Genomic DNA, 17,038 nt, shown 5'->3' with positions numbered 1-17,038 from the left:
GGCTGAAGTCCACAGTCGAATCCTTCCTGGAGGAAATCCAGAACAGAGGCAGAGGAACAGGAAGTTGGCAAAATCCCCTTGGAACAACACCAACTGTGAAATCTCTTCCAGATCTTAATGTATCGCAGAGAGGTAACCTTCTTTCTACTCTGCAGAAGAGTCTCAGCCACATGACAAGAAAATCCTTGAGCTCTCAGCAGTCCGCGTTCAATCTCCAGGCCGTCAGGTGGAACACGGCAGGGTTTGGGTGTAGGAATGGACCCTGATGTAGAAGGTCTTTCCAAGCTGGGAGCTTCAGAGGGGGAGAGAGACCTAGAGCGATCAAGTCGGAATACCAGACCCGCTTCGGCCAGTCTGGTGCTATCAGGATCACGGAGGCGTGGTCCTTCTTGATCTTCTGTAGGACCCTGGAGATTAGGGCAAACGGAGGGAAAACGTATGCGAGACGGAAATTCCATTCTTGTGAGAAGGCATCTATTGCCAAGGGATGATCCTGAGGCCTGAGGGAAAAGAAGACCAGAATCTGAGCATTGTCTCTGGATGCCATCAGGTCGATCTCGGGTAAGCCCCACCGTTGGACGATTAGATTGAAGGCCATCGGATGCAGAGCCCATTCGCCGCTTAGCACAGGAGTTCTGCTCAGGAAATCTGCTTGAGAATTCAAAGTTCCTCTGAGGTGAATGGCGGACAGAGTCATGTGATGGGACTCTGCCCAAAAGGAAATCCTGAGCGATATATGAAGAAGCCGAGGACTTCTTGTGCCCCCTTGTCTGTTGATATAGGCTACTACTGCTTGATTGTCGGAACGAAGCAAAATGTCCTTGCCGGCGAGCAGATGCTCCCAGTGATGCAGAGCTTTTTCTACTGCAAGCAACTCCAGACAGTTCGAGGGAAGAAGTTTCATAGCTGGAGACCAGAGACCCTGCACAAACAGGTCCTGATACGTAGCTCCCCATCCCTTGACGCTGGCGTCGGTGGTGAGAAGTACCTTGGGGACAAGAGACCATCTTCTCCCTGCGGCAAGGACGTTCCGTTGGAGCCACCAGGAGAGGGAAGCTCTGACCTGCTGAGGAAGACAGACACGCCTGTCCAGAGCCAATGGGTTGTCTTCCAGATGGTTGAGGACAAATCCCTGAAGTATTCTCATGTGGGCCAGAGCACAGGGTACTGCATAAGTTGCGGAGACCATCTTGCCCAGCAGGGACATACATAACCGCAAGGAGCTGCGGTGCGCAGAGCGAATCCTGCGTACTAGGAATCGAATCCCCTCTATTCTGGCAGTCGGAAGGAAAGCTTTCCCGGAGCAGGAATCCAGACGAAGACCCAGGAATACTAGATGTTGAGAGGGAACGGTGCAGGATTTGTCCCAGTTCAGAATCCAGCCGAGATCCTGTAATGTGTTGACCACCGTGGAAAGATGAACTCGAAGAATCTGCGCTGACCGGGCATGGATAAGCCAATCGTCCAGATAAGGAATGACTGAGATTCCCTGGACACGGAGATGGGCCGCCACGACTGCCAGAAGTTTTGTGAAAACTCTTGGTGCCGCCGACAATCCGAATGGAAGGGCTTGAAACTGGAAATGCTGGACAGTTGAACCCCGAGGAATCGCCACTCTCAGGAAACGTTGATGGGACGGATGGATGGGAACATGGAAATATGCATCCTTTAGGTCTAATGAAGCCATGAAGTCGTTGAGGCATAAGGTGTCGAGGGTGGATCTTACGGTTTCCATCCTGAACCTGATGAACTGGAGGTGACTGTTCAAAAAATGCAAGTCTATGATTAAGCGAAGACCACCCGGTCTCTTGGGGACCAGAAAAACCGGAGAATAAACCCCTTGGCCCAGTTCTGGCCAGGGGACAGGAACCAGGACTCTGAGGTCTGACAACTGCTGAATGGTGGATAACAGGACTGACCGCCTTGCCTGGTCTGGAGGAAGGTGGGAGATCAAAAAACGGTCTGAAGGTCTGGTCCGGAATTGAAGTTGATATCCGTGCGATACAATGGCTCTCACCCAGGGATCTCGGGTGAGTGAGAACCAATTGTCGGTGAAAAAACGGAGCCTTCCTCCCACCGGAATGGAGGAGGCGTCATGCAGCGTTCTTGGGGTCTTGAAACGCTTTGGGAAGGCGATCCTGTCAAATCTCCCCCTTCCGTGAGGGAATCTGCCTCGAAAGTTTTGTTCTCTAGACGAGGGGTTGAACCTAGAACTATGGCCTCTAGATTGTCCCGGGAAAAAAGGCCGAAAGGACTGCCGTCTTTTTGAAGGAGGCTTTCGTTGAGGCATCCAATGCTTGTCCCCTGTGGTCTTCTCCAAAAGGGACTCCAGCTCTTCCCCAAACAAAGTCTTGCCCTTAAAAGGGATATTAAGAAGCTTGTTCTTAGAGGCATTATCCGCCGCCCAGGCCTTAAGCCACAAGGCCCTTCTGGCTGCCACCGAAAGCGCCGAAGCTCTGGCCGTCATTCTGATGTTTTCAATTGAGGCATCACAGAGAAAATCCACGGCCAATCTCACGGCAGCAACATTCTTGAGGATAGTCTCCCTGGAGGTTTTGGCAGCAATATCCTCCTCGATCTGGGAGAGCCAAATTTTGACAGCTCTGGAAACTGAGGCAGAAGCAATTCCAGGTTTAAAGGTCGCAGCTGAAGCCTCGAAAGATTTCTTAACTGCAGCTTCGGCTTTCTTTTCCATATGGTCAGAAAAATGAGAGCCATCCTCAAGCGGCAGAGTAGTCTTCCTGGAGACCTTCATAACAGCAGTATCCACCAGCGGGGTAGCACAAAAATCAGCAAAGTTCTCATCAAAGGGAAACATGTGTTTAACCCGTCTGGACAGGTTAACCCTCCTTTCCGGGTGGTTCCATTCCTGCTTGATAATGTCAGAAAGCGCAGGATGAACAGGAAACGAGGCAGACTGTTTGGAGAAGCTGGCACCAAAGAAAGAGTCATTTTCCTGGGTGGAGGCCTCCTCCAAATGCATAGCTGATCTCACAGCAGAAATTAAAGTCTCAATTTCCTCCACCGGGAATAAAAAAGAACTTTCCTCCCGGATCTCTCCTTCCTCTGAGGAACCTTCCTCTACCTCAGGATAATCAAACTCAGAGTCTGAAAACAAGGGCTGACACCCCAGAAGAGCAGGGTCTTGTACCGCGGGAAGGTGATGATAGGCAGGAACAGGAACAGGAACCGACTGACGGAAGGCAGAGAAGGTAGACTGCATCTCCTCTTTAAGCCAGACCAAAAATTCCCTACCCCCAGAGGGCTCAGAATCCGCTACAGACCTCAGGCAAGCGGAGCAGAGTTTCTTCCTTGAATCCTGCAAAGCCTTGTGACATCCAGAGCATTGGGCATGTTTAGACTTCATAACAGCTTTCTTAGGCTTGTCCTCAACAGAGGGCGGCTCAGAATTATCAGGGGCCGACATGATGAAAGATGCAACAGCACCTGAGCAAAAGAAAACAGCAGGAACACACACAACATCCAAATCACTTACCTTCTATATATATATATATATATATATATATATATATATATATATATATATATATATATATATATATATATATATATATATATATACACAGTGAAGGGAGCTGAAATTAGGCTGGAATCTGCAACAGCAGAGAGTTTGGCGCCAAAATTTTGAATTACAACCAAAACGAGGCTTGGAACGCACAACCAGAAGTGCAGAAGCCCAAAACCGGAAGACATCAGACGCCATATTGGCCGAAGCCAGTAAGCCGCAACAGCGGCATCTGTACGCCGAACAGCCAGACCGGCAGGCGTCCCCGGCTATAGGAGGAGCCGGCAACCCGCCGGATCACCGTAAACACGGCCGGAGGGGTTGCCGCGCTAACCGCCAGGACGGCGGCCAGGCTAACCGCCAGGACGGCGGCCACGATCACCGCCGGGACGCCGGTACAGCCGAACACCGCCGGGACGCCGGCGCCACCGCGGCCCGATCACCGCCGGGACGACGGTGCCGAGATCACCGCCAGGACGACGGTGCTGCCGCGATCACCGCGGGAACGACGGTGCTGCCGAAGCCGCGAACACCGCCGCGACAAGCGTGGGCGACGCAGCACCAGCCATCAGGCTGAGGTGCAAGGTATCCCCCAGGAATGGGGGCTTAGCCCGGGGAAACGGCTCAACCTAGAGCCTAGAAAATAATAAAAGGTAGACGAGTCCCCTACCTGGTAGGGCAGGAAAAAAACACTGGTGTTAGTAGGAGGGGAGGGCCCTTTTAAAGTTTTGAGTCCTGCCCTATCAGGTACGGAGGAGGAGTCTATCCTAGTGTCACCTGGGATGGCAGGGAAACCTCCAATTCTTGCATCTTATGAAATGATCATTGACTACAATGAGTATTTGGCCACGGAGGTGTATTAAACTTGATCAAAAATGGCAAATCTAAAACTGCCTCTCTTACCTCTGTATTCCCTGGAAAGTGCTGCTGGCCATGTCAATGATTCCACCTGTCGGACGAGCCACAACTCCGACAAGACCTTTTCCTATACCCTTGAAAAAGCCAGCTGCACCCTCCTTCTTTGCTCCTGTTGCAAACCATAAGATGTTGTTTATGTGCAGTAAAATCTATATACCACATATATCCATTTGCAAGCATTCTAAAAATATCATAATACATGTTCTTTTCCAAAGATCAGCAGATAAAAACCTTATAAAACATACATTTCCAGCGGACCACTCAGCCTTCTGCTATTTATGGCCAATGGTTTTTGGTTGGCAAATAATAATTTATAATAATAATATTCACTTAATAAGTGAAAAGTTAAATTTAAATAGTAATTACAGCCATCTTAATCTAAATGTGCAGAAAATATTGCTATTACCCTGCTATTACAGTACTCTAACATGTAATTTAAAAACACAGGAACTTTTACAAAGCTTTCTTGTTTCTATGGCAACAATGCCTGCTTTCCTGACATATGTTAATTGTGTGTTCATGGCAAAAATGAGCAATGAGGCAAAATGTTTTAATTAAAAAATTATTGCTACGAAAAGAGTGGACATTCAATGATACTACGAATGATGTTTGTAATGCTGTATTTACTAAAAGCCAGCATAGTAGGTGGAACAGCACCTTTAATAGTGACTGTACAGTTATAAACAACATATTCTGAAAATTAAGAGTGTTAATGACCATATACCTTCCACGGGCTTGGTGATTATTCCAGTTACTCCTCCAACTACACCCTGCAAGAAGAGAGCTGTTTGTAGACATTTACAATCCACAGCAATGTGATTTAAACATTTGCGGAACACTGGTATATATTTGTCATATATTTTAATGGTGTTGGAAAGCAATTTTTAAAACTACGGCATTTACTAGAATACATGTTTACACGCTCTTTTCCGAAAGCCAGAAATACGAACCTCTAACTCAGGGAAACTGGCATTGGTTATAACAGAAATTATGATTATTTAAACTGATACTCAATTTCACTATTTAATAGTTCGGAACGTCCAGGTCAGCTTCAGGTAGATGTGTTTTTACTCTGAGATCCTATAAACATTGGTTTAGTCAATAAAAGCATACAGTGTTAACAATTGGATGTGCCAAGTTACGTCCACAATTGGACTTGTCTGTATATGATAGAAAGTGTTAATCTCAACAAAAATATATTTGGATACAATGTGCCGTTTTCTGCTGTTATTTTGCATCCAACATTAATATGCTACATCATTATCCGTTTAATGACTATTAATGTTAATAATGAGATTGTGTTGTAATCATAGAAAACAGGACTGTTTCATAAAATCAACAGGTAAAGTTACACTAGGTAAACAAGCTATTGCTTAAACACCGTCATGTGATTTTGAGGGAGGGTTATTTTTTCCTCTTGGGGTCTACTTTGCTTAAATGGTATAAATTGTGGATTAGAATCCGATGTCAGAATCCTATATTTGAAGTCATCCGAGAATTACAAGAAGGGCCACTTCATAAAAGATGAACTGTAAACAAACCATAGTGCTAGATAACTATGGCTAGGCTGGCTAGATTTCAAATCTCAGGAACTATGTGCAAATACCACATGATTTATATTGTCTCTCAGATTTGCCAGAGAGATCTAAGAAAAGTACACATATGTTACTTTTAAAAGACAGAGTTAACTGATACTTACCCGCAACAGTCCCTTCCCTCCCTTAGCCAAACTGTCGCCAAAGTCCTTGGGCTGTCTTCCCATTTCTTCTCTCCTTTTTTGCTGATACTCTTTGTCCATGGTTATGGCAGCCAGGCCTTTACCAACAGACCCTGTGATGCGTGACACCACACCAGCTGCACCCCCTACAAAGGACAAATCAAGGTACTATAATTTGTAAGGTTGTACTCAGGCCACTGTAAAAATTTCACATAGCATAGGTCTACCTTTTAAATACAGTTGTGATAAACCCTTTACCCAATAAAGACCTCATTCTACAGATTTGAAACATCAGGTACACTATATGAACAAAAGTTTTGGGACATCTGACCATTACACCAACAGCTACTTTTAGGACATTACATTCTAAATACATACACATAAAAGTGTTTTAATGGTGTTGAGGTCAGGGCTCTGTGTGGGCCAGTCATGTTCTTCTATACTAAACTCATCCAGTCATGTCTTTAAGGACCTTGCATAGAGGACAATCACGCTGGAATAGAAAAGGGCCTTCTCCAAACTGTTCCCACAAAGTGGGAAGCATGGCATTGTCCAACGCCACTGAACACCTTTGGGATAAACTGCAACTGAGACTGTGAGCCAGGCCTTCTCATCCAACATCAGTGCCTAATCTGCTCTACTGGATGAATGGGCAAAAAATCCCACAGAGAAACTCCAAAATCTTGTGGAAAGCCTTCCCAGAAAAGTGGAAGCTATTATAGCTGAAAAGGGGGACCAACTATATATTAATGTCAATGTATTTAAAATGCAATGTCTATATAATGTATGTGTATATAGTGTATAGCGGGACCCCGTTGTATTGTTAATCCCTTTACTGACCCTGTTGTCTCTGGGAGGCAGATTAAGGGGGCGGTTGTGTACCTATCGTGTCCCAATATTTTGATTTATGTTAATGTGTGTTTTGCTGGCTATATCCAGCCATGTGTGTGAATAATAAAGCAGTCTTCATTTTGGTTATACCCTACACTGAGTCTCGGCCAGTGCCTGGGAAACCGAGGAAAGAGCGTGTTGTCCCTGGCTACGGGAGCACAAGTCAGCGGAGGTAGTCGGTCAGACTAGCCAGATCCGTGACTCTAAGCAAGGCTTTAAAGAGAAACTATTTCTATATCAAGAATCAGACAGGCATCAAAGTGTATCAATACAAACATTATTGAAACACAAAACACATCACGCATTATGGTATCTTAACTGACTGTTCATTTCACTGGGGTTGCAATGCTTAGTGTATGCCTTGCAAAGATGCAGGATGTGTCAGACAAATGTTTGGTTGTAGAGTCTAGCTGCAACCCAGAAAGCAACAAGAACTTACCCACTGTGTGTCCAAGAAGGCTCTTTACTCCAATAACCAATCCCTCTGCAAACTCCTCTGGACCTTGCACTGCTCCCTGCCAGAACAAACAGAATCTGTTCAAACAGTTGCATGACAAAACATATAGCACTAATATTCAAGATGGAAAAACATTGCTGTACTATGGACATCAACAATTCATATTTATTCTACATATTTTCTCAAAACATTTTTCTAATCTAAAAGTTAATTGAGGGTAATTACATGTGTATATACAGCAAATTGTAGTACTGCTAATGACATGGAACATATTTTAATTTGATTTCATTATGTCAGAAAACAAAACAGGATTTAGTGCTTTGGTGTGGCAGGTGCATGGGAATAGGGTTGGCTAACAATGAACAAACTGCTCAACGGGTTTTGTTCATAGAAGAGGTGTTAGGTTTGCCAGCTAGTTGATGGATCTTACCTGGAAAGGTTCATAAAAGAAAGCCTCTACACCTTCTGACAAGCCTCTAATCAAGCCAAAGGGATTGCCCAGCACGTCAAGACCCAACAGAAGGACATACACCTGTTTTAGGAACTGAGGAAACAAGAAAGCTTGCACATCAAATTGTAAATTGGCCTAACTAAAGCACCGTTTTCTCCCAAAGTCTGAATGAAATATATCGAATTGTCTTTAGTGGCTTAAACACCATGGAAAGAGGCTTGAAATACTGAGGATTTTCTCAGAATCACTGATCCCATTCACTTTTGTCAGAGTCTTCAGTAGGAAGACTGTTCTGACTGAATCATTGTGAAAGTTTTCTGTGTGTTACGTATAGTGATGACAAAGCTATTTATCATAACACCCATTGTCAAACATTGCAAAGCATACCTGTTCAGTGTAATGTCGTGTAACCAGTGACATAAGTTGGTCCCGTTTGTAGAACTGATACCTCACTTCAAAGCAGGCCAGCCTGGCACAGAAAAAGAAATTACCTACTAAACTGTCAATTCAGTTTTGACACAGTCTATACATCATAATAAAATAACACTACACAAACACTCGCTGGAAATATATACCGATTAGCCATAACATTATGACCACCTGTCTGTGTAGGTCCCGCTTTTGCCACCAAAAGAGCCCTGACCCATCGATGGGTGGACTCAACTAGACCTCCGAAGGCGTGGTGTGGTATTTGGCACTAAGATGTTAGCAGCAGATCCACCATAGATCGGACTTGTTTTCCAGCACATCCCACAGATGCTCGATTGGATTGAGATCTGTGGAATTTGGACGACAAGTGAACCCCTTGCTTATTCCTCAAACCACTCCTGAACTATTTTTGGTTTGTGGCAGGGTGCATTATCCTGCTGAAAGAGGCCAATGTCATCAAGGAATACTGTGTCCATGAAAGGGTGCACATGGTCTGCAACAATGCTTAGGTGGTATGTGTCAAAGTAATGGGCCACTTTTGAAAGGTACTGACCACTGCAGACTGGGAAACACCACACAAGAGCTGCAGTTTTGGAGATGCTCTAGTCATCACAATGTGGCCCTTGTCAAAGTCCCTTAGATCCACACTCTTTTTTTATGCTTCTAACACATCAACTTTGAGGACGAAATGCTCACTTGCTAATATATCCCACCCACTGACAGGTGCCATGATAAGATTATCAGTGTTATTCATTTCACCTGTCAGTGGTCATAATGTTATGACTGATTGGCATACAGTATAAACGATTACATCCACCAATCCCATAGGCCAGGCTTCTCAACAAAGGTTGAAGGCCTTCTGCTGAAGGCCAAAGAGAAAAGCATCCATTTTCAGCATATAAATGGTTACTCACTTGAATATGAGATCATCCACATCTGTGAGGGTGGCCCCAATGCTTTTAAGGAGAAGGTTTACTGAGCTGATGGCAACAATTTCCTTTTCTTCTTTATTAGAGGATTCTCCACCTGCCCCTAGAGAGAGGCTGAGATGTAACTGAAAAGAAAGTACAGGCAGTTATAAGTCTGCTCCAACTGATGCTGTGCAAGAAAGAAAATGAAACGCTTCACAAAATATAGATTAAAAAATAAAAAAAATTGCGTAATGACATGTATGTGTTTCTCAGTGACAAGGTTTATGGCCTCAATTATTCCATATGCTTCACAACACATTCACTCTCTAGGAAGCCTCTATTTACTACCAACTCGTAACTGGTTTGTCACAAACACAGCATGCAAAACCTATACCTTTACTGGAGATATGTGGAAAAGTTCAAAGAAGTTCAGAGTGGTGATATCAGTCATAGACGATTCCATCAATTCTGTGTTCAGTGCATCTAGATCCTTCTGGATGAGCTGTGTCTGTTAACAATAAGGATTTTTTTTTTTTTTATTGTCACAACCAATATTTTATGCATACTTAAATTATTATTACCTTTTTCAATTAGGTAAAATAGGCATTTAGACTAATTTTACAATTGTTTTAGTTTTGCTGCCCTAGCAAGTAAGCTGATATGAAAAAAATCTACAGTGCAGACAAGTATAATTCACAGACTTGGGAACCTGAATGAGAGAGAGAAATTTTTGTATAATGCAAATGTACAGGCTAAAAATACTATTTAACTAAAATTAGCAACTTTTTTGAATGTAAATTGAACGTTAACCATCCATAAAAGATTCAGAAACATACCCGCTGTTTTTCAGCTTCTAGATCAGTATCTGGAGTAAACAGTCCAATAATTGCAGCAAGAAAGCCCTGATCAACCTTCAAGGCCATGCACTGAATAAGAACCATGAAGTACCTGCAATGAAAACGGGTATGAAAAAACAGAATACATAACATCTGATGCTTTTCCATCCCATGTACTTTGAAAAGCCTTCATGGAGTGAATGAAGAAACTACGGACCTGTTGCCTATACATGTGCTGTGCCTAGTCCACTGTGGTGGTCCTTTGAGGCAGTGGCACTGATGCCGGCTCCTCTGAAAACGTCCTGGCTGATCTGTTGGCCCGTAATGGCCGCACTTAACTCTCTTTCTCATGTTTAAATAATTTCTAAAAGGCCTCTTCACCTCTTTAATGCCTTCATCTCTTTTCCCTTGAACCCTTTTCTCTCATACCCTTTCAATTTGTTCCCTTATCTTCAATACCCATACCTCAATTCATTTTTATTCTTGTTAGCTTTACTCCATCCTCTCTGGTCCTAATTTCATTTTCCATGTCTCAAACTCCAGGAACTCCATTCTTGTATGTTAATGTTTTTATACTTTTGATAACTTCCAATCTACTATACTGCTATGTGATGGAGAACTTTCCCCTATATATTCTAATATCCCGTGCATACAGCAGGTGTTAGGTCCAAGGCCCTCTAATAATAGTCCAAAAACCCAATAACTTTGTGAAAGTACACTTACTTAAATTGTATGACTTTGCTGAATTCATTGAACCGTGTTATAATGCTGACGTCAATGAAAGGTTTGGGTTCTAAAACAGAATCATATTTCATTAATTTAAACATTTTACAGCAACACGAATACCCTAACAGCATGCTTGCATTGTGCAGTAAGGTGGGTTAGACATGCAAGGGATGTTAAGTCCCAGATTTTGGAACCATTGAACATAGCAAAGAAAACATGCAGGGTACAGGTTGGGAGTCTTTACACATTGATATTTTATTTATCCATTGATTGTACATATAATTAAAACCCCAAGAAAATAAAAATCCATTAAATGTCCCGTTAGTAATGTGAAACATTTTGTACCTGAATCCAAGGCAATAGATTTAGGTGGTGCGACAGGATGGAACACAGCAGGAAACATTGACCCAGGAAGCTGGTTATCAACCTGAAAATAGGTTAGAATGCTTTCCTTTAGATGAGATTTTAATTTAAGGCTCTGTTTTCTCTCTCATTATGTCCAAAGCACAGTGCAAAAAAATCATGCATTGCATAAAATGCCTGAAAATCTATAAACTACCGTGTGTATGAATTGCCTGAGTACCCAGTGAAGAATACGCACAACTATAAACCAAAACAAATCCAAATCTGTGTTAATCTTATTCCTTATAGGAGGTTTTCTGCTGTTACTCATACTCAAAACACTATCAAACCACTTGTAAACAGTAACACTATAGCAAATTGCCCTTTCTTATTGTCAGTCTCTCGACTTGGAATAACGCACCTGAAGCCAGTACAGCTGAGCTCTTAAGCTCCTCTGGTGAGGAGACTGCTTGAACTCTACATTAATTCCAGATAAGAAGTTTCTCCTGATGCTGCACCTTATTGGCAGGCGCATTTCCATTGGAATTTTGCTAAAACTGACCTAAAGAAAGACAAGAATTAGTGTGCTTATAGGGGTAACCTATTGTAACCATACTCAGTATGCCTTGCGCTTCTAGGTTTTGAAGGATAAAATTTAGTAATACATGACACGTATAATATAATACTTGTTTCCTCTTAAATGGTACTTGAGGACCTGATAGCTTACCTCAAAGTTGTTGTCTATTTTTATCCATTGTGTCTCCACAGAATTGAGGTATTTCTCATAGGCCTGTTCTAGTTGCATTATTTGTTTCTGGTTGAAGGGCTTCCACTTTTGCTTTGGTTTCATCTCCCATATGATGCCAGAACTGGGAAACAGAATAAAATGTTCAGGACATGTAGCAAAAACTCAAGTCATACCAGCTAACACCTACTGCTTATAGCAAGCTTCCCTTTTCTCCCCAATAGTGAAAAATAGTTAACTTTCAGTTGGGGTTACAACTTTTTTTTTCTTCTTCTACAATGGTTACTTGAAATGCAAGTGTGTAGAAACAAAAAAGCCTGCCTATATATTCCATAAAAAAACAACCTTTACAAGAAAAATTAAAACATGTTAAACACACAGATAAACAGATAGAAACTATTTTTTAGAAATGCAGCTTTAGTTCATTGATATTACATCAGTACAATAATATTTATCTTGCCTTTGCAGCAGATCATAAATTACGCTGTTATCAATCTAACATGAAAATAAATTAGGTCAATTTAATTTTGGTATAACAATGCTTCTAAATCATGGGATTTCCAATAGGTAGCTGCAAAGCATCTGCCAGCACTGTAGCCGCCACCGGGTAGGTCCCGGGTGGCAGGGCATTACATTCTGGAGGAGAGCGGTGTGATGCATGTATTTCAGCTCTCAATATATGTAAGCTTGGAGACTCATGTTCTGACTCACTATAAGACTGGATTGCATAAAATGCAGCATATTAAAATATACATTTCTTTCATGTATGTGTACGAATATAGCATGAGTTTCTTATAAGTCATACAAATGCTATAGTCGTAGGTTATAACAGCAATATTTATTCTATTTCTCCTCAATAAAGCTGACAACTGGCAAAAAATTCTAGAACACAGAAGGATACCGAAGAAAAAATATATGCAGGAGTTACCTGGTGATCCCTATGTACGAAATTTCTTGCTTGTTTTCATTGTTAATAAGCGACAGGCCCAAGCTATGAATGGAGATGGTAATTTCTTGATCTGGTTGCTCCATCTCCTCTGCTTGACGTGCTTTAGTCACTAAGGCCACGTCCTCTGTAAACAGAAGCACTCTCTGACGCCCGTCAAGGAATGACACCCAATGTATCTGAATGTCCTGATTGTGTGCAAACTGTCCACTTTCATCCTGCAAATAAATATGTTACAGAAATTAACACAGTGTTAAAAATGAGTATAATTTCAGAGTTTGACAGATCAATGTTTTTTTTTTACGTTTTTTTTTTAAGACAATCCTATTGATGCCTACACTATAGAACAGGCAATATCATGACTAACTTACATTTTAGACTCTGATGTCATACAGTAACCCCAGAATTATTGTGTAAGCAGATCCCCATCCAACATACTTACATAAAACAGTAATGTACATACAGTAGCATACAAATCAATGTAATAAAAACAAAAGGAACATCCATTGTCCCAGTTAGTTTGAGTTTCAAACAAATGTGTAATCAAAGGATTGTTTCACGTGAAAAGGACCTATGAGTCAATATATAAACCTCAATGTTAAAGTTTGGCTAAAAAAGAAAACAATGCATGTGTAGAGCGCTGGGTAAATTGTTGGCGCTATATAAATAAAATATATTAATAATAATAATAGAGCTGCACAGATAAAGTATGTTGCATTTGATTAACAGAAGAAACACATACATCTTAGAAAAAGCCACTTCAAAATGGCAGTATATTGGTTAAAACAGAATTATTTTGTTCCTCAATATCTACTGAGAGTCCTATAATCCTACCTTCAAAAGGTCAAGTTCCCCAATGTTCTGTGAGTATTTCCAGGTCAGCTTCCTGATGCCTGTTGGGTCTGCCCATGCAAAAAGCTTTGCCTCCCCTGGATTAAGTTTTTGTTCCTCTAGTGTCCCGCTACGGGTGACAATAATAATAATAATGATAATGTATGAGTCATATCAGAAACATGTGAAGAAAAACAAGGACGTTGCTAAACAATATAATCCCAAAGCATAAACCTACCTCTGCATGTATGTTAGTTGAGACCGAGGAGTGTGGTTCATGATAAGGGCAGGTGCAGCTCCTTCATAATAATTTGAGAACCTAATTACTATGGAATGGTCAGATACACCGATACTGACCATGAGTCCTGAATTCTAAGGAAAGGAAGAGACAAAACTTTGTATGAAAAACACAATCCTACCCCAAAAGTGACCTTACAAATCTTTCTGTGATAATAGTTTACATGGACCTTTAAACATAGCTGCCTCTCGCCTTGCATATAAGAGACTGATTTAATTTTTTTTTTTTTCTTTATATACACACCATGGACATTTGCACAACAAATTTTGAGGCAACTAGAAAATTTCTTACCATGCTTTCTAGGCTCAGAAGGGTGCCGTTATCCTGTTTGTTGAAGAAAAACGGTGTGGATGGTCCTTCACATCCAATCACTCTGACGCACATTTTCCCCGACACATTCTCAGGCCAAAAGGGCACGCACTAAAAGATAAATGGTGCGTATTATCAGATAGAATAAAACATCCGAGCTGTGCCAGATATATAATAAAACAAGTTAGAAGTCAAAGGGTGTTCATGAAACTTTTTGTCAAAGAGCATTCAGTCTGGGTCTAACTGAAAAATAATAAAAAAGGTTAGGACAGCTTGTAAAATTAAAAATAAACGTGCAAAATTAAACCTAGCTCTTAGATGGAGGGACTAGTTGTAAAGTCACTACCCTTTAAAGCAGGGCCGCCCCGACAATGGAGCCGAGTGGGGCCTTTTTTTTTTTAAAGCGAAAGAGAGAGAAAGGGGCGCCGAGTGGTTTTCGCTTACCAAGCTGTCAGTACCCGCTCGGCACCCCTCTCTCTCTTCCTCTGCGGCGAGTCTTCCTGTTCGGTCTCGGTGCCGGCTTGTAATGCTGAGTGCCGGAAGATTTCCGGAGCTCAGCATTACAAGCCGGCACCGAGACCGAACAGGGAGACTCGCCGCAGGACTGCTGAAAGGTAAATACAAGGGGGGCGGCAGGGACGGAGGGAGAGGAAGGGTAGATAATGGGGGGGGGGCGGCATTTTAAAATTCGCCCCAGGCGGCATTTTGCCTTGGGCCGGCCCTGCTTTAAAGGTTAGGTCACACAGAAGCCCACCGAAACCTGCATAACCTTCCTACTTGAGAGGCAAGTGAGGACAGGGACAAAATTCAGCCTCTTGTAAAAAAAGTCTACAACTAAGCCAGATTGTTTTGTGTCTCTTCTTGTCACTGTGCCAGAGGTCACCCAGGCATAATAGTCCTTCTTGACTAGGCCAGAAGAGTAACAAATGTTTTTTGATGTGTGAATTCTACAATACAAATTCTATGGCCACACAGAATACTAATGGTAAGTAGAATACACAGCACCAAGAAAACTCCTTTTTAGCGTTGTATCATCCTATATTGTGAAACACTCATTTTACCTCAGAGGAAGAGACATAATGCCATTTGAAGTCTGGCAATGATCCATCTGCTGTTATTTCCCCAACCTCAAGCTCAAGATCACATTTGTTCACCAGAGTGTAGAAAGGAGTAAGGGTGACAATACGGGTGAGATTAAAGCTGCTCATTTTAATGTTCACGCCAACCTATAAGAAAGAAAACAACTAAGTAGTAAAAAATAAATGTGGCGTGTTAGGATGCTATCTGTATCATTCCACATAATCTAAAAAGGAAACATCTACCAATTGTGTTTCTATTATCAAAACAGAGTGGTTCATTCATAACACAGCTGGACACTTTGAGTAATTGAAGTCTATATAGGAAGGGACTTCATTAGTATTGCCATAAAGAATCAACTCAGTGTGATTTTTGAGTAAGGAAATATCACATGAGTGACAATAATGGTAGCCTTCAGGTCTGCAGAAAACACAAAACTAAATAGGCCAGGTAGGTATATGTCAATGCTCACTACACTACTGTAGACAGCACTGCATTTTCTCCATGAGACTTCCCCTAAAATTGATATATGTTTAAAAACAAAACTAAAACAAAATATGTGCCAGATTGTACCTCAAGGAAAACTCACCAAATACTCAATTTTACCAGCAGGGCATTTCACACATCCGTAACTTCCAACTGTATCCAGGGAAAACCCAGTGGACCACGAACTTGTAGAAATACACAGTTGTATCTGCATTGGGAAGAAAAGTCATGTGATTACGGTGCCCTCCACTCATATTGGCACCCTTCGTAAAAATTAGCAAAGGCGGCGGAGAAAAATTGAAACAAAAGGTTAAAGACAAATTTTCTCAGCTTCCTTTGCTCATTTTTACCAAGGGTGCCAGTATTAGTGGAGGACACTGTAGGTGACTATGTCCTTGAAAGAATATTGATTCCTACATAATAAACACAGCCACTACAGCCATCTGTAAACGACCAATGGAAACAAAAGTTAAAATATAAATACTCCTTATCTCCCTTATTGCATTAATTAAAAATGGACACTCTAACGAGTACAGTGGTTGAATTTTTAAACACGTGTTTTGTGAAAGAGTTTAAAGCACCTTATTCTTGCTGAAGATATTCTTTTTTTTGAATGAGAACAATATCACATCTCTGTAATCTGCTGGGTGTTTCACATGAATATCCTCTGCCCGGTACTGCAGGATGCGCGACGTTTTATTGATGATCCAATACGGGCTGAAGACAGAGAGCAACATGCGATTCCCAATACGTCTCACGTGAACATGGATGTCTACTGTCATGGATTCAGAAGTATCTGCAGTAAAGCAGACGGGAAAGAATTCTGGAAGACCTTCACGAATTCGCAAATGCCCATTCCAGTTCCTGCCCTGGTACTTAACCAGAACAAGCTCCATGATCTCCCCACTGATCCGTGAATGCAAAACATCACAACTACTGCCTTCTGCCAACTCATGTGCCTCTGCAGTGCCCTAAAACAAAGAGAACAAATCAATGACCAACATTGGGAAAAATGCATTTTTACAATCATTGAGCAGCAAGGCTGTACCCTTAAAACACTGTCCTACCCTGAATTCATATTCTGTCCTCATACAATCCTTAGCCTACTACTGTGTTAAGCTTCTGAGTTGGCAGTATGTCAA

At 42.0% G+C, this 17,038-nt stretch overlaps 1 protein-coding gene across 1 annotated transcript in view; it reads right to left on the bottom strand.

Moving 5' to 3' along the window:
• Nucleotides 1–17,038, bottom strand: part of LOC149297654 (intermembrane lipid transfer protein VPS13C-like) — an 85,710-nt gene that overhangs the window by 10,630 nt on the left and 58,042 nt on the right. The window contains exons 52-71 of the mRNA XM_089488326.1: nt 16,478–16,867; nt 16,000–16,104; nt 15,395–15,559; nt 14,316–14,444; nt 13,965–14,098; nt 13,730–13,856; nt 12,878–13,113; nt 11,932–12,073; nt 11,626–11,766; nt 11,208–11,289; nt 10,860–10,929; nt 10,137–10,248; nt 9,695–9,808; nt 9,304–9,443; nt 8,348–8,429; nt 7,940–8,053; nt 7,492–7,567; nt 6,144–6,307; nt 5,169–5,214; nt 4,430–4,553 (exon numbers count right to left, since the gene is read on the bottom strand). Coding sequence (XP_089344452.1) covers nt 4,430–4,553; nt 5,169–5,214; nt 6,144–6,307; nt 7,492–7,567; nt 7,940–8,053; nt 8,348–8,429; nt 9,304–9,443; nt 9,695–9,808; nt 10,137–10,248; nt 10,860–10,929; nt 11,208–11,289; nt 11,626–11,766; nt 11,932–12,073; nt 12,878–13,113; nt 13,730–13,856; nt 13,965–14,098; nt 14,316–14,444; nt 15,395–15,559; nt 16,000–16,104; nt 16,478–16,867 — 2,693 coding nt within the window. The remainder of the gene's footprint in view (nt 1–4,429; nt 4,554–5,168; nt 5,215–6,143; nt 6,308–7,491; nt 7,568–7,939; nt 8,054–8,347; nt 8,430–9,303; nt 9,444–9,694; nt 9,809–10,136; nt 10,249–10,859; nt 10,930–11,207; nt 11,290–11,625; nt 11,767–11,931; nt 12,074–12,877; nt 13,114–13,729; nt 13,857–13,964; nt 14,099–14,315; nt 14,445–15,394; nt 15,560–15,999; nt 16,105–16,477; nt 16,868–17,038) is intronic.

Source organism: Sceloporus occidentalis, unplaced genomic scaffold (assembly GCF_023333645.1).
Source record: "Sceloporus occidentalis isolate IW3139 unplaced genomic scaffold, rSceOcc1.0.p SCAF_37, whole genome shotgun sequence".
Classification (NCBI taxonomy): Eukaryota; Metazoa; Chordata; class Lepidosauria; order Squamata; family Phrynosomatidae; genus Sceloporus; species Sceloporus occidentalis.
The sequence above is the reverse complement of the archived record's forward strand: the minus strand, read 5'-3'. Positions and strand labels throughout refer to the sequence as shown.